The sequence below is a fragment of the Palaemon carinicauda genome, chromosome 45 (genome assembly GCF_036898095.1).
Source record: "Palaemon carinicauda isolate YSFRI2023 chromosome 45, ASM3689809v2, whole genome shotgun sequence".
Taxonomy (NCBI): Eukaryota; Metazoa; Arthropoda; class Malacostraca; order Decapoda; family Palaemonidae; genus Palaemon; species Palaemon carinicauda.
The window spans coordinates 28,163,069-28,179,764 of NC_090769.1; the positions used below are offsets into that span (position 1 = coordinate 28,163,069).

The following is a 16,696-nucleotide window of genomic DNA, read 5'->3' on the forward strand; positions in this document are numbered from 1 at the left end:
TTTAGCTATGGTAAACCGCTCTTCTAGGAGGACACTCCAAAATCAAACCAATTTTTGCTAGACTTGAGTAATGCCATAGCCTCTGTACTGTGGTCTTCCGCTGTCTTGGGTTACCGTTCTCTTGTTTGAGGGTACACTCTGACATGCTATTCTATCTTGTCTCTGTTTTTTGAAGTTTTTATCATTTATATATGAGATCCAATTTAATGTTGTTACTGTTCTTGAAACGTTTTATTTTGATTGTTCGTTACTTCTCTTGTAGTTTATTTTTTTTCCTTGTTTCCTTTACTCACTGGGCTATTTTTCCCTGTTGGACCTCTTAGGCTTATAGCATCCTGCTTTTCCAACTAGGGTTGTAGCTTGGCTTGCAATGATAATAATAATAATACCTGCTCTTCAGAACGTGTTTCTGTTATAGGAAGTTTTATGGAAACCCAGTATCACTTTTTATAGTACAAGCGAGGTCTTCTGACTTTTTTATGACTTTTGAGAGTTGTTCAAAGGATTTTTTACTGCATGGTAGTGATTTTTATTCTCTTTGTCACATGATTTGAATGACTGTTGCGAAGAATATACAGTAGTTTGCTTTCAGTTCCTTTAATGAGGGATTATCTTCAGTGAGTGAATGCTCACATTAAAGACTCAAGTTGTAAAAGGAAATTGTCTTTTAATTCGGATTGCTGATTTTACGTCCTCTATTTCTGATTTTGCTACCTTTAGGCAATCACAAAAGGCCAGCAAGGCTTTTGGGTAAAAGGTATTCCTAGATTAATCATCTCTTGAATTGAATCTTATATTAACCTCTCATGTTGTGTCTAGCTGTTTTGGTATGCCACTCAGTTCAAGGGTTCTGTTGATACACTGCATTATAGAGTTGATTGCCACTCCTTGAGCCTTGTTTCTCTTCTTCTTCCCCACCGTTATCCCTACATTAAGGGGTCATTAAGAGGTCGGTTACCTGATGTGCCCTCTCCAATGCCTTCGATCAAAGGCATCTTCTTCCACCAAACCTCTTCTCTCCATATCATCCTTCACCTTTCTCGCCATCTAATTCTTTGCCTCCCTCTTGATCTTTTCCCCCCTGACAGGTTCCTCCTAAGCCCTCCTCACTCCCTCCCCACCATCCATCCTTAACACGTGCCCACACCATCTCAGTCGTGACACTCATCATCTCGGTGATCTTTACTACTGCTATTCTTCTTCTTTCATCATTTTCCAATCTTTCAAATAGTGACATTCCCATAATCCACCTTTGCATTCTCATCTCTGTTCTCTCAATCAACCCACTGGAAATCCAAGCAACTCTTTTAGTAATGCAAATTTCCAACAGGGTTTAATAAGTAACTTGGTAGCATTATAATGATCATGGGATTAGTATAGAAATAAGTTTATTTGAATTCTATTTTGATATTTATATTTTTTTTTTTGTATTTCATTGTAAATCGTTTCACTCAACTATTTAATTGTCTAACATGTTTTAATTCAGGTTTGTGTAGTGCCCTACGCCCAATAGGGAACCATTTGACGGTAGTTGATAAACTGACTGTAATCATTATTTGTATTTTGAACACAATCAAATTGTAAACACAGTGTTCATGGCTATACTGTTTCTTGGCAAAGTCTCCTTTGGAAGAATGTGACAGAAAGGTTATTGCATCAATCTCCAGGATTTTGCAACTGGTTTTTCCTAGTCCTGAAACTAGAGACTGGGTCTAAATGTTTTTATTTAAAAAGGTTTATTGTTCTCACTAAATTTTAGAAGGAAAAACCCTCAACAGTTCTGGTGATAAGGAAAAAATTTAAGGTTTTTATAGACTTGACAGATTCATATTTTCACATTCCCATTTATCAAATTCAAGGAATGTCCATCGGTATGTGAACGGTTTGAAGGTTTACCAATTTAAGTGCATGATGTTTTGGTCTATGGAGAGATCTCTTAATCTCCACCAAGATTATGGCTCCCAAATTAATTAAGGTTTATGGGAATAAGTATTCTTTTGTTCCTTGATGATCGGCTATTTGTTCCTACACGAATACAAACCACCGCCCTTTAATAAAAGTATGATTTCAGCGAAGCTGGAGCAGTCATTTAAACTCTTAACAAAATGATTGTAGTTGCTGGTGGGTGGAGGGTAGGCCCTAACTACCCGCCAGGCAGAGAAACCTTCACTTTGACTTCAGCCGTAGTTTAGTATACACATACTTCCCTGATGACTCAAAATTTGTCAGTTTTGATCTCTTTTCTCTATCATAAGTTTTTATCTTTCTTTCAGATTATGTTTGTCTTTGGAGACTCACAAGCAAACATGTGGGTAAGCCCTGGAAAACTGAACAAAAGTGGTGCAGGTTCAAGACCAAGCCTTCACGCTGTACTTTTTGCAGGACATACAGTTTTGGATGTCCTGGCCGTTGAAATGGCTCTGGCTGAAGCTCTCCGAAATTTGAATGAGAAAGAGTTGCACCATTGAAGCATTATGTTGTGCCCTCACCCTCTATGAGCATTGAATCCTATGACAAAGACTTCGTCTGTGGGTTCTCTGCATATCTCACTGGGAGTGAGGGAAGAAGTGCCCAGATGATCAGCCTTTGGTTAAACCAATGAAGAGCACTCCTGGATCTCTTCAGACTTTAGTCTGAGAGATCTTATTACATATTTCCTCGAGGTATGCAAGCTTAAAGAGGGCCATTGGTTCAGAGTCTGAACCTCAGAGAAGTGAGGCTTCAACTATGAGAGAGAACAAAATCTTCATGAATGTGTACCGTTCAATTATGTAGAACTTCCACCACAAGAGCCGACACCACCTCAAGGAATGTTTCAAGCCAAGAAGAAAGCATTTAAAGGACATTTCCTGAAATTCTCTAAGAGAAAAACCAAAAACTGAACAGCTCCATCTTCTGACCGACCAGTTCTTTTCTCCCCTTTTCCTAGGGTAGTCATAGACCGCAAGAAAGAGCGCCAACTCAAGCGATCCTCAGAGTTGCTTGATGTTCCTAATAAGGATTATAAAGGCGTATATCGCAACGTATCTAGCTCAGATCCAATTCCAAGACATCGTAAGAGGTCAGGAGTGTTGATGAGCAACAACACTACAGTACTGTAGTGGCTTATGTCAGCAAGCAAGGGTCACCAGTTTTTTGTCCCCTTTACCAGTTGGTATGAGCATACACTCATGGTCAGAAGATAACCGAGTACCTGTCAACACAGTTTATTCCAGGAAAACAATGTCATCACATTTAATCTGAGTTGACGGCAATAAAATTGCGGACTCAGAATGGTCTTAGAATCTTTTAGTGATGAGACGATTACTGGACTTGCAGTGTATTCCTCACCAGTGCCCAAGCAGCCATACTGGAGACATATTTCAACACCTGTGGGATGGCCTCACCGCCTCTGCCTTCCCATCATTGTGTGTCAAGGGAAGTGGCCAGTAAAGCCATTATCACGCCAAATCTCAAAATCAGTTTGGTAGCACTGAAATGGACACATGCAGTGGTACCCAGTTCTTCTTAGTTGAGATACTATTGCTAGAGAGTTATGGGGTCTTTGACTGGCCAGACAGTACTTCATTGTATCCTTTTCTCTGGTTACGGTTCACTTTCCCTTTGCCTACACAAGCACCGAATAGTCTGGCCTATTTTTTACCAATTCTCCTGTCCTCATACATATGATAACACAGATCACAAAACAATTCTTCTTCACCCTTGGGGATAACTACTGCACTGTAATTTTTCAGTGGCAACTTTCCTCTTGGTAAGGGTAGAAAAGACTTTTAGCTATGGTAAGCAGCTCTTCTAGGAGAAGGACACTCTAAAATCAAACCCTTGTTCTCTAGTCTTGGGTAGTGCCATAACCTCTGTAACATGGTCTTCCACGGTCTTAACAGAGTTCTCTTACTTGAGGGTACACACAGGCACACTATTCTATCTAATTTCTCTCCTTTTTTATTTTTTTTTTTTTTTACAGTTTATATAGGAAATATTTATTTTAATGTTGCTATTGTTCTTAAAATATTTAATTTTTCCTAGTTTCCCTTCCTCACTTTGATATTTTCCCTGTTGGGGCACCTGGGCTTATATCATCCTGCTTTTCCAACTAGGGTTGTAGCTTAGCAATGATAATAATAATAATCCTGAGGGAAGTTCCAAAGGAGCTTTCAACTCTGTGCGACTTCTTATGTGAGCCGCACGTGAAGAAGTACCACAATACAGTGGATTGGTTATCTCTTCACGGTTGGAGGTTATCTAACATCTCAGAGACAGAGGGTTTTTTGTGACCAAACTCTTTGGTAAGGATTCATTCAAATACATGATTATTATTATTACTTGCTGGGCTACAACCCTAGTTGGAAAAGCAGGATGCTATGCCCAGGGGCCCCAACAGGGAAGATGGCCCAGTGAGGAAAGGAAACAAGGAACAATAAAATATTTTAAGAACAGGAACATTAAAATAGATATTTCCTATATAAACTATAAAAACTTTAACAAAACAAGAGGAAGAGAAATTAGATAGAATAGTGTGCCCGAGTGTACCCTCAAGCAAGAGAACTCTAACCCAAGAGAGTGGAAGACCATGGTATAGAGGCTATGGCACTACCCAAGACTAGAGAACAAGGGTTTGATTTTGTGGAATGTCCTCCTCCTAGAAGAGCTGCGTACCATAGCTAAAGAGTCTCTTCTACACTTACCAAGAGGGAAGTGGCCACTGTACAATTACAGTGCAGTAGTTAACCCCTTGGGTGAAGAAAAATTGTTTGATAATCAGTGTCGTCAGTTGTATGAGAACAGAGGAGAATCTGTAAAGAATAGGTCAGACTATTCGATGAATGTGTAGGCAAAGGGAAAGTGAACCGTAACCAGAGAGAAGGATCCAATGCAGTACTGTCTGGCCAGTCAAAGGACCCTATAACTCTCTAGCGGTAGTATCTCAACGGGTGGCTGGTGCCCAGGCCAACCTACTACCTATAATCTCTATTTAGTTTTACTGTATAACAGCCAGTAGATAGTATGAGGGATACATAGGATAAATAAAAATCGTGAGTAATATAAGGATTTTATTCAGTGCTAAACATCTCGGTTTTCACTTTATACAACACCATAACCAACAACTTTCACGATAGGAAAAAATTATATCCAATGACCACATGAAAGTTGGGATAAAAATTGTCTCGATATTCTCAAAGATAACATACCTTTCAATTTCTATACTTATAAAATCTGTTCTTTTTGTTGCAATTTTAAGCCAAACCTTTTCCCACTATTCAAACATTTACAGTAGAGTGATACAGCATGTGATGGTTTTGAAGTGACATAATGGGAACTAAATTATTGTACTTGAATGAATTAAGCAATAGTTGAACAATTCTTTTTTTTTTAGATATCCATAGTTGTTCTGACAAAGTAGGAATAAATAACAGTAACATCAGCAATTTTAAAAAAGGCTGATTGGATGATCCAAGAAAATACTACACAACCTCCATGATTGCACATGTATTTACATTGTAATGCAGTAAATTTTACAGGTTTTAATAAATCTTAAGAAATTTATGTATGATGTATTAACTAAGTTACAAAAGTCAAAATCTGAGAACAGGTACTGCACATATGAGTACAAGCAACAATATATTTAATTCTGTAATTGTAAAACTCATATTGGAAACTTGTGGTCACCCATAAATGTTGTGTATACTTTGTGTAACAAAAAAACAAAGATGGGTTAAACTAAACCTTCATTTGTTACGCCATGTCCACACGATCGAGCATGCTCGACGTGCAAACCGTGATACCAGGCAACAATAGGATAGTGAGAATGAGGGTTCATGACGTCCGAAGTGGGAAAACCAGAGGCAAGGATCTGGCAACACTTTGCTGCCAGATCCCTGACTATGGTTTTCTCACTTCTGACATCAACCTTCTTTCTCACAACCTATTGTGGTCGGGTATCACGGTTTGCCAGTCATGCGTGCTCGATCGTGTGGACAGGGCTTTAACTATGCAATGTAAACATTCACTTGGTCAAGTTTTGATTTATTACAAGCTCTGTTAATAAAAATTTCTGTGAAATTATAATTGAAATGGAAGCTAGCTGAAGTTTTTAATACAAATGTCTCTAAGAAAAGATCCTTATTTATGTTGGAAAATATTACTTTACAGCCTTGAAGTTACAAATGAATTAGGTTTTTGTTTTACATGTGCTGAAGTATAAAGCACCTGCTAGCTCAAATATAAGTTGTGTATGAAGTTTGGTAATAAAACTTAGTGTCATTAATTCCAAACTGAACAGTAAATGAAATTGTTACCAAGAAGCCCAATAATTGGATTTTATGGTCGATTATTAGAGACAATAGGATTACAATTACAGCATACTAATTTAGGCATGATACAGTGTGATAAAATTTTAAGAAACTTTGGGTTAAGGTAAACTTGGTTTTTTTTTTAAGTCATGGTAAACTTAGTTTTGGCAACCTATCAGTGTCTGTGTTATTATAGACTGGATAGTTAAACCAGACAAATGTAGGATATGAAATTATCAAGTTTACATTAATTTACAGATAATCATAATTAATGCTCAATGCTAACAGTTTCGAAAAAACTTTACGATTATAATTATAAAGATTATCCTATCATAAATATTTATTGTATGTATGAAATTCATATTGCACAAAACTTCCAATAAGCCTTCCTTGTCGGGTATTAAGCGTGAATGGAAGAAATTCACCAATATAAATCTAAAGGTTCCTATCATTTTGGTCCCTATTATGTTCTATATAAGGGAATTTAAACCAGCAGGGGAAAAATACACCTAAGTATGATGTCCATTACGCAGTGAAGCTATTAATAAACTGGGAATTATGCTTTTGCATTAGAAAGTTGCCAATTCAAAATACATCTTTGTATATTCAAAGAACGAAGAAAAAAAACAAAAAACAAGGGAAGGCTTCCTCATGATAATGAATTACTTTTTTAAATGATAAAATGTGAGCTAAGTGGAACATAAAATGTATAAATAATCTGAGACACCATGACTTTTTTGTTAATGCGTTAGTCTCAAATTATGTAAAATAAAGATTACTAGTCCTGAATATATAAGAATTTATACTGATGTCCAGCACATGTAATGGAACCAAAGGAACATCCATAAAATGTCCTCCTATTTAACAAGTTTCCAAAATTTTAACTTTAAATTGTCCTGCAAACATTTTGAAGAGAAAACGCTTAAGGATGCAGAAAATTACTTCTGTTGGGACTTCTTCCTAAACAATGAAATTCACACTAAACTAGAAATGAGATAAATATATACTGTATTACAAACATAAAATTAAACTTCCTCAAAAAGATGACTGTTCTGTTTACTTACTTCCCGAGAATGAGGTAGACTTGTGTGTGGTTAGCTAATGAAATAATGCTCTAACAAATTGGCCAGAAATCAATTTTCATCATATTGAATTTCTGGATTCGGGGCGTAATTCCAGAGTTTAGGACCTATGAAGCCATCCATTGCCAACAAAATCAATTTTCATGAAACCTGCAATATGAACACACTCAAAAGAATAATTATATAAATAGAATATTCCAGATATAGGTTTTTCTTTAAAAAACAAAAAATTTCATTCCTGAAATGCTATGACCTACTCACACCAAATAAGCTGTAAAATTCATAACAAATGAGAATCTAGGTTTATCTTCAATATTGAGAGTATGCACTATGTAAACTACAATATACATATAGCAATAATTTGGAAAAACAGATTTTAAAGCTGCAAATTTCAAGAAAAATGGAATAATTACACTGGCTACAACATGAAACTCTTTCATAAAACAAATTCAATTACTGAGCTACTATAAAGGAACTTCATAATCTGTAAACCAATCTCAAAATTCCAAAAAACTCATGCAGTGTATGTGTACAATATATTATAAAATTGTAGTGAGAAGAGAAATATAAATGTTTATAAGGAAATATATAGAAGCAACAAACTCGTAAGGCAAATTCAGCTTTGAAGTTTTTCAATCCCCCACACGAAGGACTTATGCATTTATTATATTACAAAAGTAAAATAGGAATATCAAATAATTATACAGATCTTAGATGTGGGAAAAAGTTCCCAACTCCTTTAATCTCTTATTTTTTTTTAATCCGAGAATGGGAATGCATTGAGATATGACATTTTAACTCCTTTCTGAGGCTGGTATGGAATAAAACATTCAAGGCTGAATTAATGCTAAACTGATACATGTTGCTATAACATACACACATGCATAAAAGTAACCTCCGCTATTAAAGGAAATACTATGAAGGTACATAATTCAGTATTATTACAAGATGTTCTCAGGGTTTTTTAATAACTAAAAACCACCCAAAATAATAATAAAAAAATTATGGCAATATCTACTCTGAACACTTGCTGAATTGAAAATTATTACAAAAACAAAGTACCTGTGACTCAAGCAATGAATACTAGACAAATTTGGTATTAGACAGTACTTACAATATTCTAATTTATATCAGTAAAATTATAATTCAAGAAAATGGAACAGTGGATATACTGTATATGCACGTGAGTATGTCTCCCTATATAAATTGTACATTAAAACAGATGCATTTCTAAATGTCCACATTCAAGTTCACTGTTCATGAGAAAATCCTACATTTTTGACAAGAAGCAATGCTTTGGATATCTTAAAAACCCCCACATGATTCAAATGGATATAATTCACCATCCCACTGATGCTACACTGAAGACAGTGCAGCTACTCAGGGAACCATCAGCCTAAAACCAAAGTTGAGGAAGCAAGAACTCAATCTGTTCTATCAGTATTCCATAAATAGTCAAATACCACTCTAGTAAATGACCAAAACCTAAATCAGTCTCACAATTTGCTTCAGTTTGTTAGCATACACACCCATCATAGCACTGTAAACATTAACAAGGAAAATTCATCCAATTTGGAGACAATCATTAACATAAAAATCACTGGATACCAGTAATAACAAATTGTAATACAATAGAAATCTTCAAATATACACCATAATATAACATATTTTGACATTCAAAGCACTTTGCGACTAAGCAACTAGTTAAGACGCAATGCACAACAAACATATCACGGAAACAACTGGTCTCAGGTTTGACAGTAGTGGAGGGTTCTGGAAAATTACTAATACAGTAGTAATAAATTTCAGCTACACCATATAAAGATGTCAACACTATGTTAAGAGCTAAAACTCAAAACGTACCAACAATATTAAATGACATGGCTTTACGTACGCTCCTCAAAAAGAGCTGAAAATTACATTTTAATCAATCTGCTTTCACTGCTATATACAGTATTTAAGATTACTCGCCAGAAATTCCGTCATTCTAAAAATAATACCATTTCAGGAAAATACAACTCTTGGTCTATATGATGGGATTACCTGGTAACGAGAGTACTTTCACAAAAATTTCTTTAGCAAGAATTAGCAAATAGTTTCACAAAGGCTATCTATGTACAGTCTATTTAAATATATTTTATACAATTTTACGTATCATATGTACATGCAAATTTATCAAGGTGTACTGTAGATATCCACATGTATGTACTTACATATGCCTGTGTATCTGTATGTGACATACAAATATATTACACACATGGCATAGTATATCTAATGTTAGCATACTGCATATAGAACGATACATCACCAAATTGACATCACTTCAAACTATAACTGTGTAAACACTGCCATTTTAATATAATTAATTGCCACTCCAATCCCTCCATCACTGCCCTTACTAAGACATTACTTCATTACTTTGCACCATCATCTTTCCTCACCTGCGTCTAGTTTCTCAGGTACTGTCTAAATATGATTGTAAAGGTATTTTGGGAAAACATATATACATGTTCATTAGGTTATTGAGCAATAAGCACTTCACAAAAAAATGAAAACAAAAAATTGGGCCCTTATTTCAGTGGCCTAAATATCACTGTCTTGCACATACTAAATAAGCAGTGCTTCGTAAGTGTTCCGAGGTTTGACGTTTTCGTACAAGAAGTCTTTTAAACCAAGATCGGTTGCTGTATGTATAACAGTAAAATTATCCAGCGTTACTTATACAAATGCACGGGTTACAAAATCGTTATTTTGTAGTAGTGTCATGACCACCTTCATAATAAAATCTGTTTAATTCACAGCACAAATAATCTTTAAAAACTGAAGCCAGCAGTTTTATCATATTTTCCATTTTCTACAAGTTCTGTACAGTACAGTAACATAACTTAAGTAATAATAAACGTGTTTAGATTATTTCTAATTTTTGGATTGGATATGGTAAGCAGCTGCCCAGTGTGGGTGAGTCCGAGAATAAGCAGAATTATTAGGACAAGTATTGTTAGCATCAATAAATTCACGAACAGTTTGCACAGGATCACGAACTTCTCTCACATCCCGGGCTTCTCTGAGATCTCGAATTGTACGCAAATTTCGAACTTCTCTTACCTCGTGCATGTGTTCCTGATCTCTCGACTCTCGGCCTAGATCATGGCAAGCCGAGGTATCCCTTGAAAAATCCCGCTGTTGTTGTTGTTGTTGATGATGATCCCTTACATCGCGGTATTCCCTCATGTCAATTTCACCTGGTTCTCTCTTTTCTACCGTTTCAGGAGGATTAGAGAGATTTGTACGTTGGTCTTCAAACTGGGAAACACTTTGCCTAGGAGGCTCTCTTCGTTTCCTGTCATTATACATACGAGAGGGGAATCTTCCATTGTGAGTGGATGATTCAAAGTGATGTAATGATGAATTGTGGTTACCATAAGCTTGTCGGATACCAACTGCTGGATAAACATTAGAATGGGGTGCTTGGGATCCTCCAAAATTTGATTGATGCACAGCACCTATATTTGCCGTAACTGTTGCAGCTGGGCAACAAAAATTAACATAGATGGATACTGGATGTAAAACAGGAGATTTTTCATTTAAACCAGCCATTGCAGGTGCCAACAAAGAGTGGTCAACTGTGAGGGGTACATAAAAACTTCCATTCTGATTCAGAGCAAAAATTGGAATTGTGCCACCAGGGCTCTCTGCCGCATGACGTGTTGGGGAAAGACGCCCACTAGGATGTTCATACTTAGGTGTTGGAGATGGAGTTCCACAATTCTTTTCAAGCATCGGGCTATCTTGACCGTCCAGCATTTTGACAGATTCATTAGGAAACCCATCTTGGTAGGATGTTGGACGGGGTAAATGGCCAGTTGGAGTTACCCTATCTTTTTCACAATCAGTGTAATTCCCACACGAGGATTCCGAATCCCTTCTCTTTTTACGGACTTGGTGGGACTGCTCAAGATCAGCACTAAATCTGTGCTTCATATTAGATTTAAATTTGTACATTCGAACACTATCATCACCGCTGGAGGAGTTGTTAGAGCTTAAACCAGAGGAGTAGCCAGATCTTCGATCAACAACTCCACCAGGTCCAGAATGCTGCTGGAGAATTTCTCGTAACTGACTCCCCATCCCTGAGCTACCGTCTAGGCCTGAACTTGCCGACTTCTCATCTCTATCATCAGATCCCGGCCTCTCATCTGATCGATACGCAGATTCCTCTGTTAAAAGATAAAGCACAAGCATGAGTACAAATGAAAACAAACTGTACATGTTTTAATATTCTCCCTCAAATTCAATACTTTCTGTTTTGATTTCCTGTTTTTAGTGTACAACACTAAATATGAGTTAATAATAAAATAATTATAAATAAATGTTTATAAAAAAAATCCTAAAGGGCAAGTTGTTTATATTTTCATCAATTCCATAACCAAGGACTGAATAGCATTTGTCACCAAATGTCTGTATACCTGACAGCTACATCTACCATAACCTATTCCAATGAAAATCTTACACCATAAAGTGTTTTCTTTAATTTGAATATAGTAAAGGTATAGTTTGTAGAATGTTCTTAAACCTAACATCAAATGGTGACCTAAATATCTAAAACAATTTTAGTTTGAAAAGATGTGAACAGAAATCTTATAGTTTTTTTTTCCATCTACATTTCAGTATCAGACTATCTATAGAATATAAATATAAAATACTATTGCTACATTGAATTAATAAAAATCCTACTGAATCTTAAGTTATGCAGGACTATAAAAAAAATATCTACTATAGAAGAGACAGTCCCACTACGCTTATTGGCTTTCAATTTTATCGTACAGTTTCTAAACAAAGACTGTCTTATCATTCTGAAATGCAGAAAGCAATCTTCATAATGAATACTAAATTGAGTAGCATCCAACATTGGTGATAACATCTGAGCAATGAATACCACATCCATACAGCATGAAAAAAGTTATTGAAATACAAAAATAAATGTGCATAAACAGCCCAGAAAATGGTGAACCATCAACTAAATATGTTAAAATTCTTGTAAATAAGCTGGAAAACGGATGTAAGATACTATACGATTATTTTTGGTACTGTCAGTCAGCCTATGACGGGTAAATATTTGGGGAGAAAATGCAATCAAAGAAAGGAAAGGCTGTGACAATATATTAGATCAAAAGAAATATCTATAGGTGTCAGTCAGGAGTATCATCAATAAAATCAATAAGGCTTTCAAAAGCAGAATGCACTTTTTTCTGTGCCACCAGGAAGGATGCCCTAAAAGCAAAAAGGTGGGCGATTTTTTTTTCTGTGTTTCTGAAAAACCATCTAGCACCTTAGTACATTGACTTTATGAAGGGTAGCTTGAGGAAAGGAGCTCTTTAGAGTCTCCAGTCCAGCCATCAATACTTCACTGCGTAAATGAACGACCTGTGGTTCCTGGTAGGCACCTATATGATAGACCTTCAAGACTTTACTCTTTCAAAGGATGGTAGATGATATTCTTTCCATAGATAAACTTTTGGGTTATAAATATGTACACTGACATGTACTTGTGGACTACTATTTCACCAACAAGGCTTTGGGCCTCATGAAAACATTTTAGATGTGCTCGTTAAGACTTTATCCTGCCATCTAGGAAAGAAAAATCCTGCTTGGTTGCTAGGATTCATTGCACAGCAAAATTACACCACAAAATTATAAATTATTGCCAGTTATAATAGGTGCTTACTGGAAGTAGAGAATGCTCACATAAATGAAATATAAAGAAATTTATTCTATTTTGGTATCCTACTTATCCAGATTCTTGGTTCCTAGTTTACAAGGATCCAAAAGTGGCATTTCTAATGATCCTTTGTCCGATCCTGTCAAGATAATCATCCTAACAGGTCTATTTATAGTTTTGAATCTATAGAATTTTCTTCTTCCCCTAGAATTTGTACAACAGGGGAAATCTGGAACCAAATACTCACCCCATCAGAGGTTGACAAATACAGTACCAAAAACAGTGAATTTAAAATTCCCACTCCTAATGGAAGTCCTGTAATACTATAGTTTTTTCATGTTTTATGCAACATAGTTTAGGCCCTCCCTCCAATAGGTTTCAGAACTACAATATGTATGTCTAGAATAAGGCATAGTTATTCTTATCGATAGATATCAAGCATTATTGCTGTTTCAGCATACCAGTGTTTCAATTTGTAATAACCTATCTTCTTTCAATTCCTGACGACAAAAATATCCAAGTTCAAAACTGACAGGCAAATCCCTTTTGTGTCATTCATTTATAACAATCAATTGTTTTACAATATATAGATGTTTACTAATACTGTAAATGGTGGTTTATCAGAATTTAGTATTTTTATTTCATAACAGTTAAAAATGTAGGTGTTTTACAACCTTCTGATTTTACTGTGATATTTCTTAAATCTCATCTTATTTTATGAAGAAATCATTCTTATCTCTTAAGAATAACTTTCCAAGCAATGCCCAAATCCACTTAAATCCTGCCCATTTACTTCGTTGCTAAAACAGATATTTAATCTATCCAACTTTGACTAAAGTAGGAATCATAACAAAATAAATTAAAATCCTAAAGGAGTAAAAAATCCCAAGAAGCATAAAAGGAACCTGGGAATACTTAGGAAATGTCAGTGACTAACAACAATAATAAAATAAAGATTCAATTCCTTCTGGAATCATGCATGTCTGTAGTTTCAATCTGCCTTTGCAGGCTGAATATTATTCCAAGTGAAACAATGCAAGTCTAAAAAACTATATGAAATATTTATTTTAATATTTCAGGGTATGAAAACCAGTTCTGAATATACCTGAACTGTTATCAATAGTTGGGAATGTGACTGGAAAAAAAGAAGAATCAAAACTTAATACTAAATGGGTGGATAAGCTTGTGATGCAAATTGCCCTTGCAGTAATAAGTACGTAAATAACGACCAGTAAAAAGTTATATAAACTTTCTCCACTCTGCAACCAACATATGGGACAAATATAAAATTGCATGACTGTGTGAAGCACTTTTATGGAAATAAAACCTTATAAACTTCCTATACATGGAAGGAAACAGACTCTACACATTTTCAATACATGGAACTCAATGCTAACTGCACAGAATAAGCAATTTTTCAGGTAAATAAATTTCACTTAATAAAAGTGCATACACACAAACATATATACATTATATAAATATTTTGGGATACTTTTCAATTGGGAGCTATCTTTCCCAATACAGTAATACCCCTCTTTGAGTTGGTTTAACTAACATATAATCCGACTTTATGTCACTCTGCATCGTACAACAACGATGAAATGGTGTACTGCACAGTACTTTACTTCACATGGAAGCTTATCAAGTACTTTTTAGTGTTCAATACGTCACGTTATAAGGTCGGGTCTTTTGGAACCATTTAATAACAGGGCGAGAGGGGTATTACTGCATATACCCAATACGTACATATGTGGTAACCTATATCATATGCTAATGACCCAGTTGGGAAGTGTTATGAATTCCTTGTTTCCATCCTCATTCCCAACTAGAACTGGCTATCCCATAACGCTACAAGAAACACTGGACTTGTTTCAAGTCTGGTGTATTGTATAGGGTGATCATTATGAAGTAAGTGATAAGCCCTTATACAACCAAGAATAGAAAGTCTACACTGGCTGTTACAATACATATAAAAAGCAACACAGAAAGGGTGGCATTTACCATGCTGTAACACTTGGCAATATCATTGATCCTTACCTTTCATTTCTGCACCATGAAAGAGATTTTCAATCTTTGTGATTATTATTACATATTGCCAATGCCTTTAAATTAGTATTCAAAAGTAAAATATACCATTGAAACTCATTAGATAAAAATTCCACTAACATGAAAAATGGAAACTTTTATTTCTATCTTAAACTCTAGTAATATTTCTGTGAGCAATGGGATGAAGCGCGGCCTTCACAAAATCCAAAACTACCATCTAATCCAAACTTTTAACAACTTATGTATTCACTTTCATATACAGCATAGCTGCACTAGATTCTTTTGACCTGGTCAAACACAGGATAGCTCAAAGACTGCACCTGAATGACATTCAACATGCACTGGTCTCTTAATATCTCTCAAGTGACATTATTCAGTTGCTGGTTGCACAAGGCTTTGGAAACAGTCATGCAAATGTAGGTCTCTCAAATTACGGTATTTTAAAATTTGGGGGATATTTTAAACCATCATCATCAGTAGTATCAGAACAGCACGAGAGCTTTGACTTACTGCACTTATGATTCAAAAAGTAAAATAAAATTAGTTATGTAGTAATTCAAATTCAAATGTAGATACTGTTAAACAATATTCCCAGGGATCAAAGTAATACAGTAATGGATATGGGAAGTTACAATGTAAATACCAAAAAAATACTATAAATCGATTATTAGTCTTATATTAGATAAAAGAGACGAGCGAGGTGGGACTGCTCTTGTTATTAAAATAAGAATAGGGAAATACACCACTAGTGGCAGCGGTAGAATGCTAAAGACCCAAGTTCAAATGTTGTGATTTGCTACCTCCAGCATTCCAGCAAGAGCTTTTTGTCAAATTTTTGGCATGTAAAATGACTGAAAAATTTTGAGTTTATGTCAAAAGCAAAAAGAGCCCTGGCATGGTGGACATTTCCAAAAAAAAAAGCCTAACTCATAATCGTCTATGATTATTTGGATGACTAAAAATAGAAATAAACTGAGAAATAACGATACAAAGCAGACAGTAAAGTAGAAGTTAAAAACCAAATATGGTAGAAAAGAAAGCAAAAGAAAAATCTACCTACTAGTCATCATAAATTCATTACTCTCCCTCCCACAAAAAAAAAGAAAACAGAAAAAAATTGCCCCATGGAATATGATTACCAGTCCAGCCAGATCTCTTTCAAACAACATTAACCTTGGAGTTCCTTCCTTGGGACCAAAACTGCTGCTCAAAATCTCATATGGGATTTTTAGTACCTCTCGGCTTCCTCTGCATCGTATCATTAAAAAGGATATCAATATCTAGGCGAAGATGTATTGAAATCTTTCATAAAGTACATGTCAGGGAAAGCTAACTCATCATGAGCCCAAGAGGAAAACAAGGTTTTGACAAATCAAATTTCTAATGCATTATTGCCTTTATAACCTTTGACTGCAAATAAGGAACAAATGACAACTCCCTTGAGCCTTGCGCATTACCTGTGACAAGAGTGTCCTTACTCTCGGAAGCATGGGTCGAGCCATTACCGTTGCCGTCGCTAGACGATCCGGTGGATGAACTATTTGCGTGGTAGCCGCTTG

General features: G+C 35.6%; 2 protein-coding genes across 7 annotated transcripts in view; both read right to left on the reverse strand.

Moving 5' to 3' along the window:
• The window catches only part of LOC137634940 (uncharacterized), a 592,943-nt gene that overhangs the window by 534,298 nt on the left and 41,949 nt on the right, over positions 1-16,696 (reverse strand). The gene's annotated exons all lie outside the window — the stretch shown is intronic.
• LOC137634948 (transcription factor cwo-like) overlaps positions 7,037-16,696 on the reverse strand; it is a 12,090-nt gene continuing 2,430 nt past the window's right edge. For 2 of the 6 annotated variants that reach the window (XM_068367515.1, XM_068367514.1), the window contains exons 3-4: positions 16,643-16,696; positions 7,037-11,589 (exon numbers count right to left, since the gene is read on the reverse strand). The exon at positions 16,643-16,696 is cut by the window's right edge and continues 45 nt beyond it. In XM_068367515.1, the coding sequence (XP_068223616.1) occupies positions 10,289-11,589; positions 16,643-16,696 (1,355 nt within the window). In that variant the 3' untranslated portion in view covers positions 7,037-10,288. Of the gene's footprint in view, positions 11,590-16,594 lie in introns of all 6 variants that reach the window. The other 4 variants (XM_068367513.1, XM_068367512.1, XM_068367510.1 and 1 more) reach the window with 3 other exon arrangements.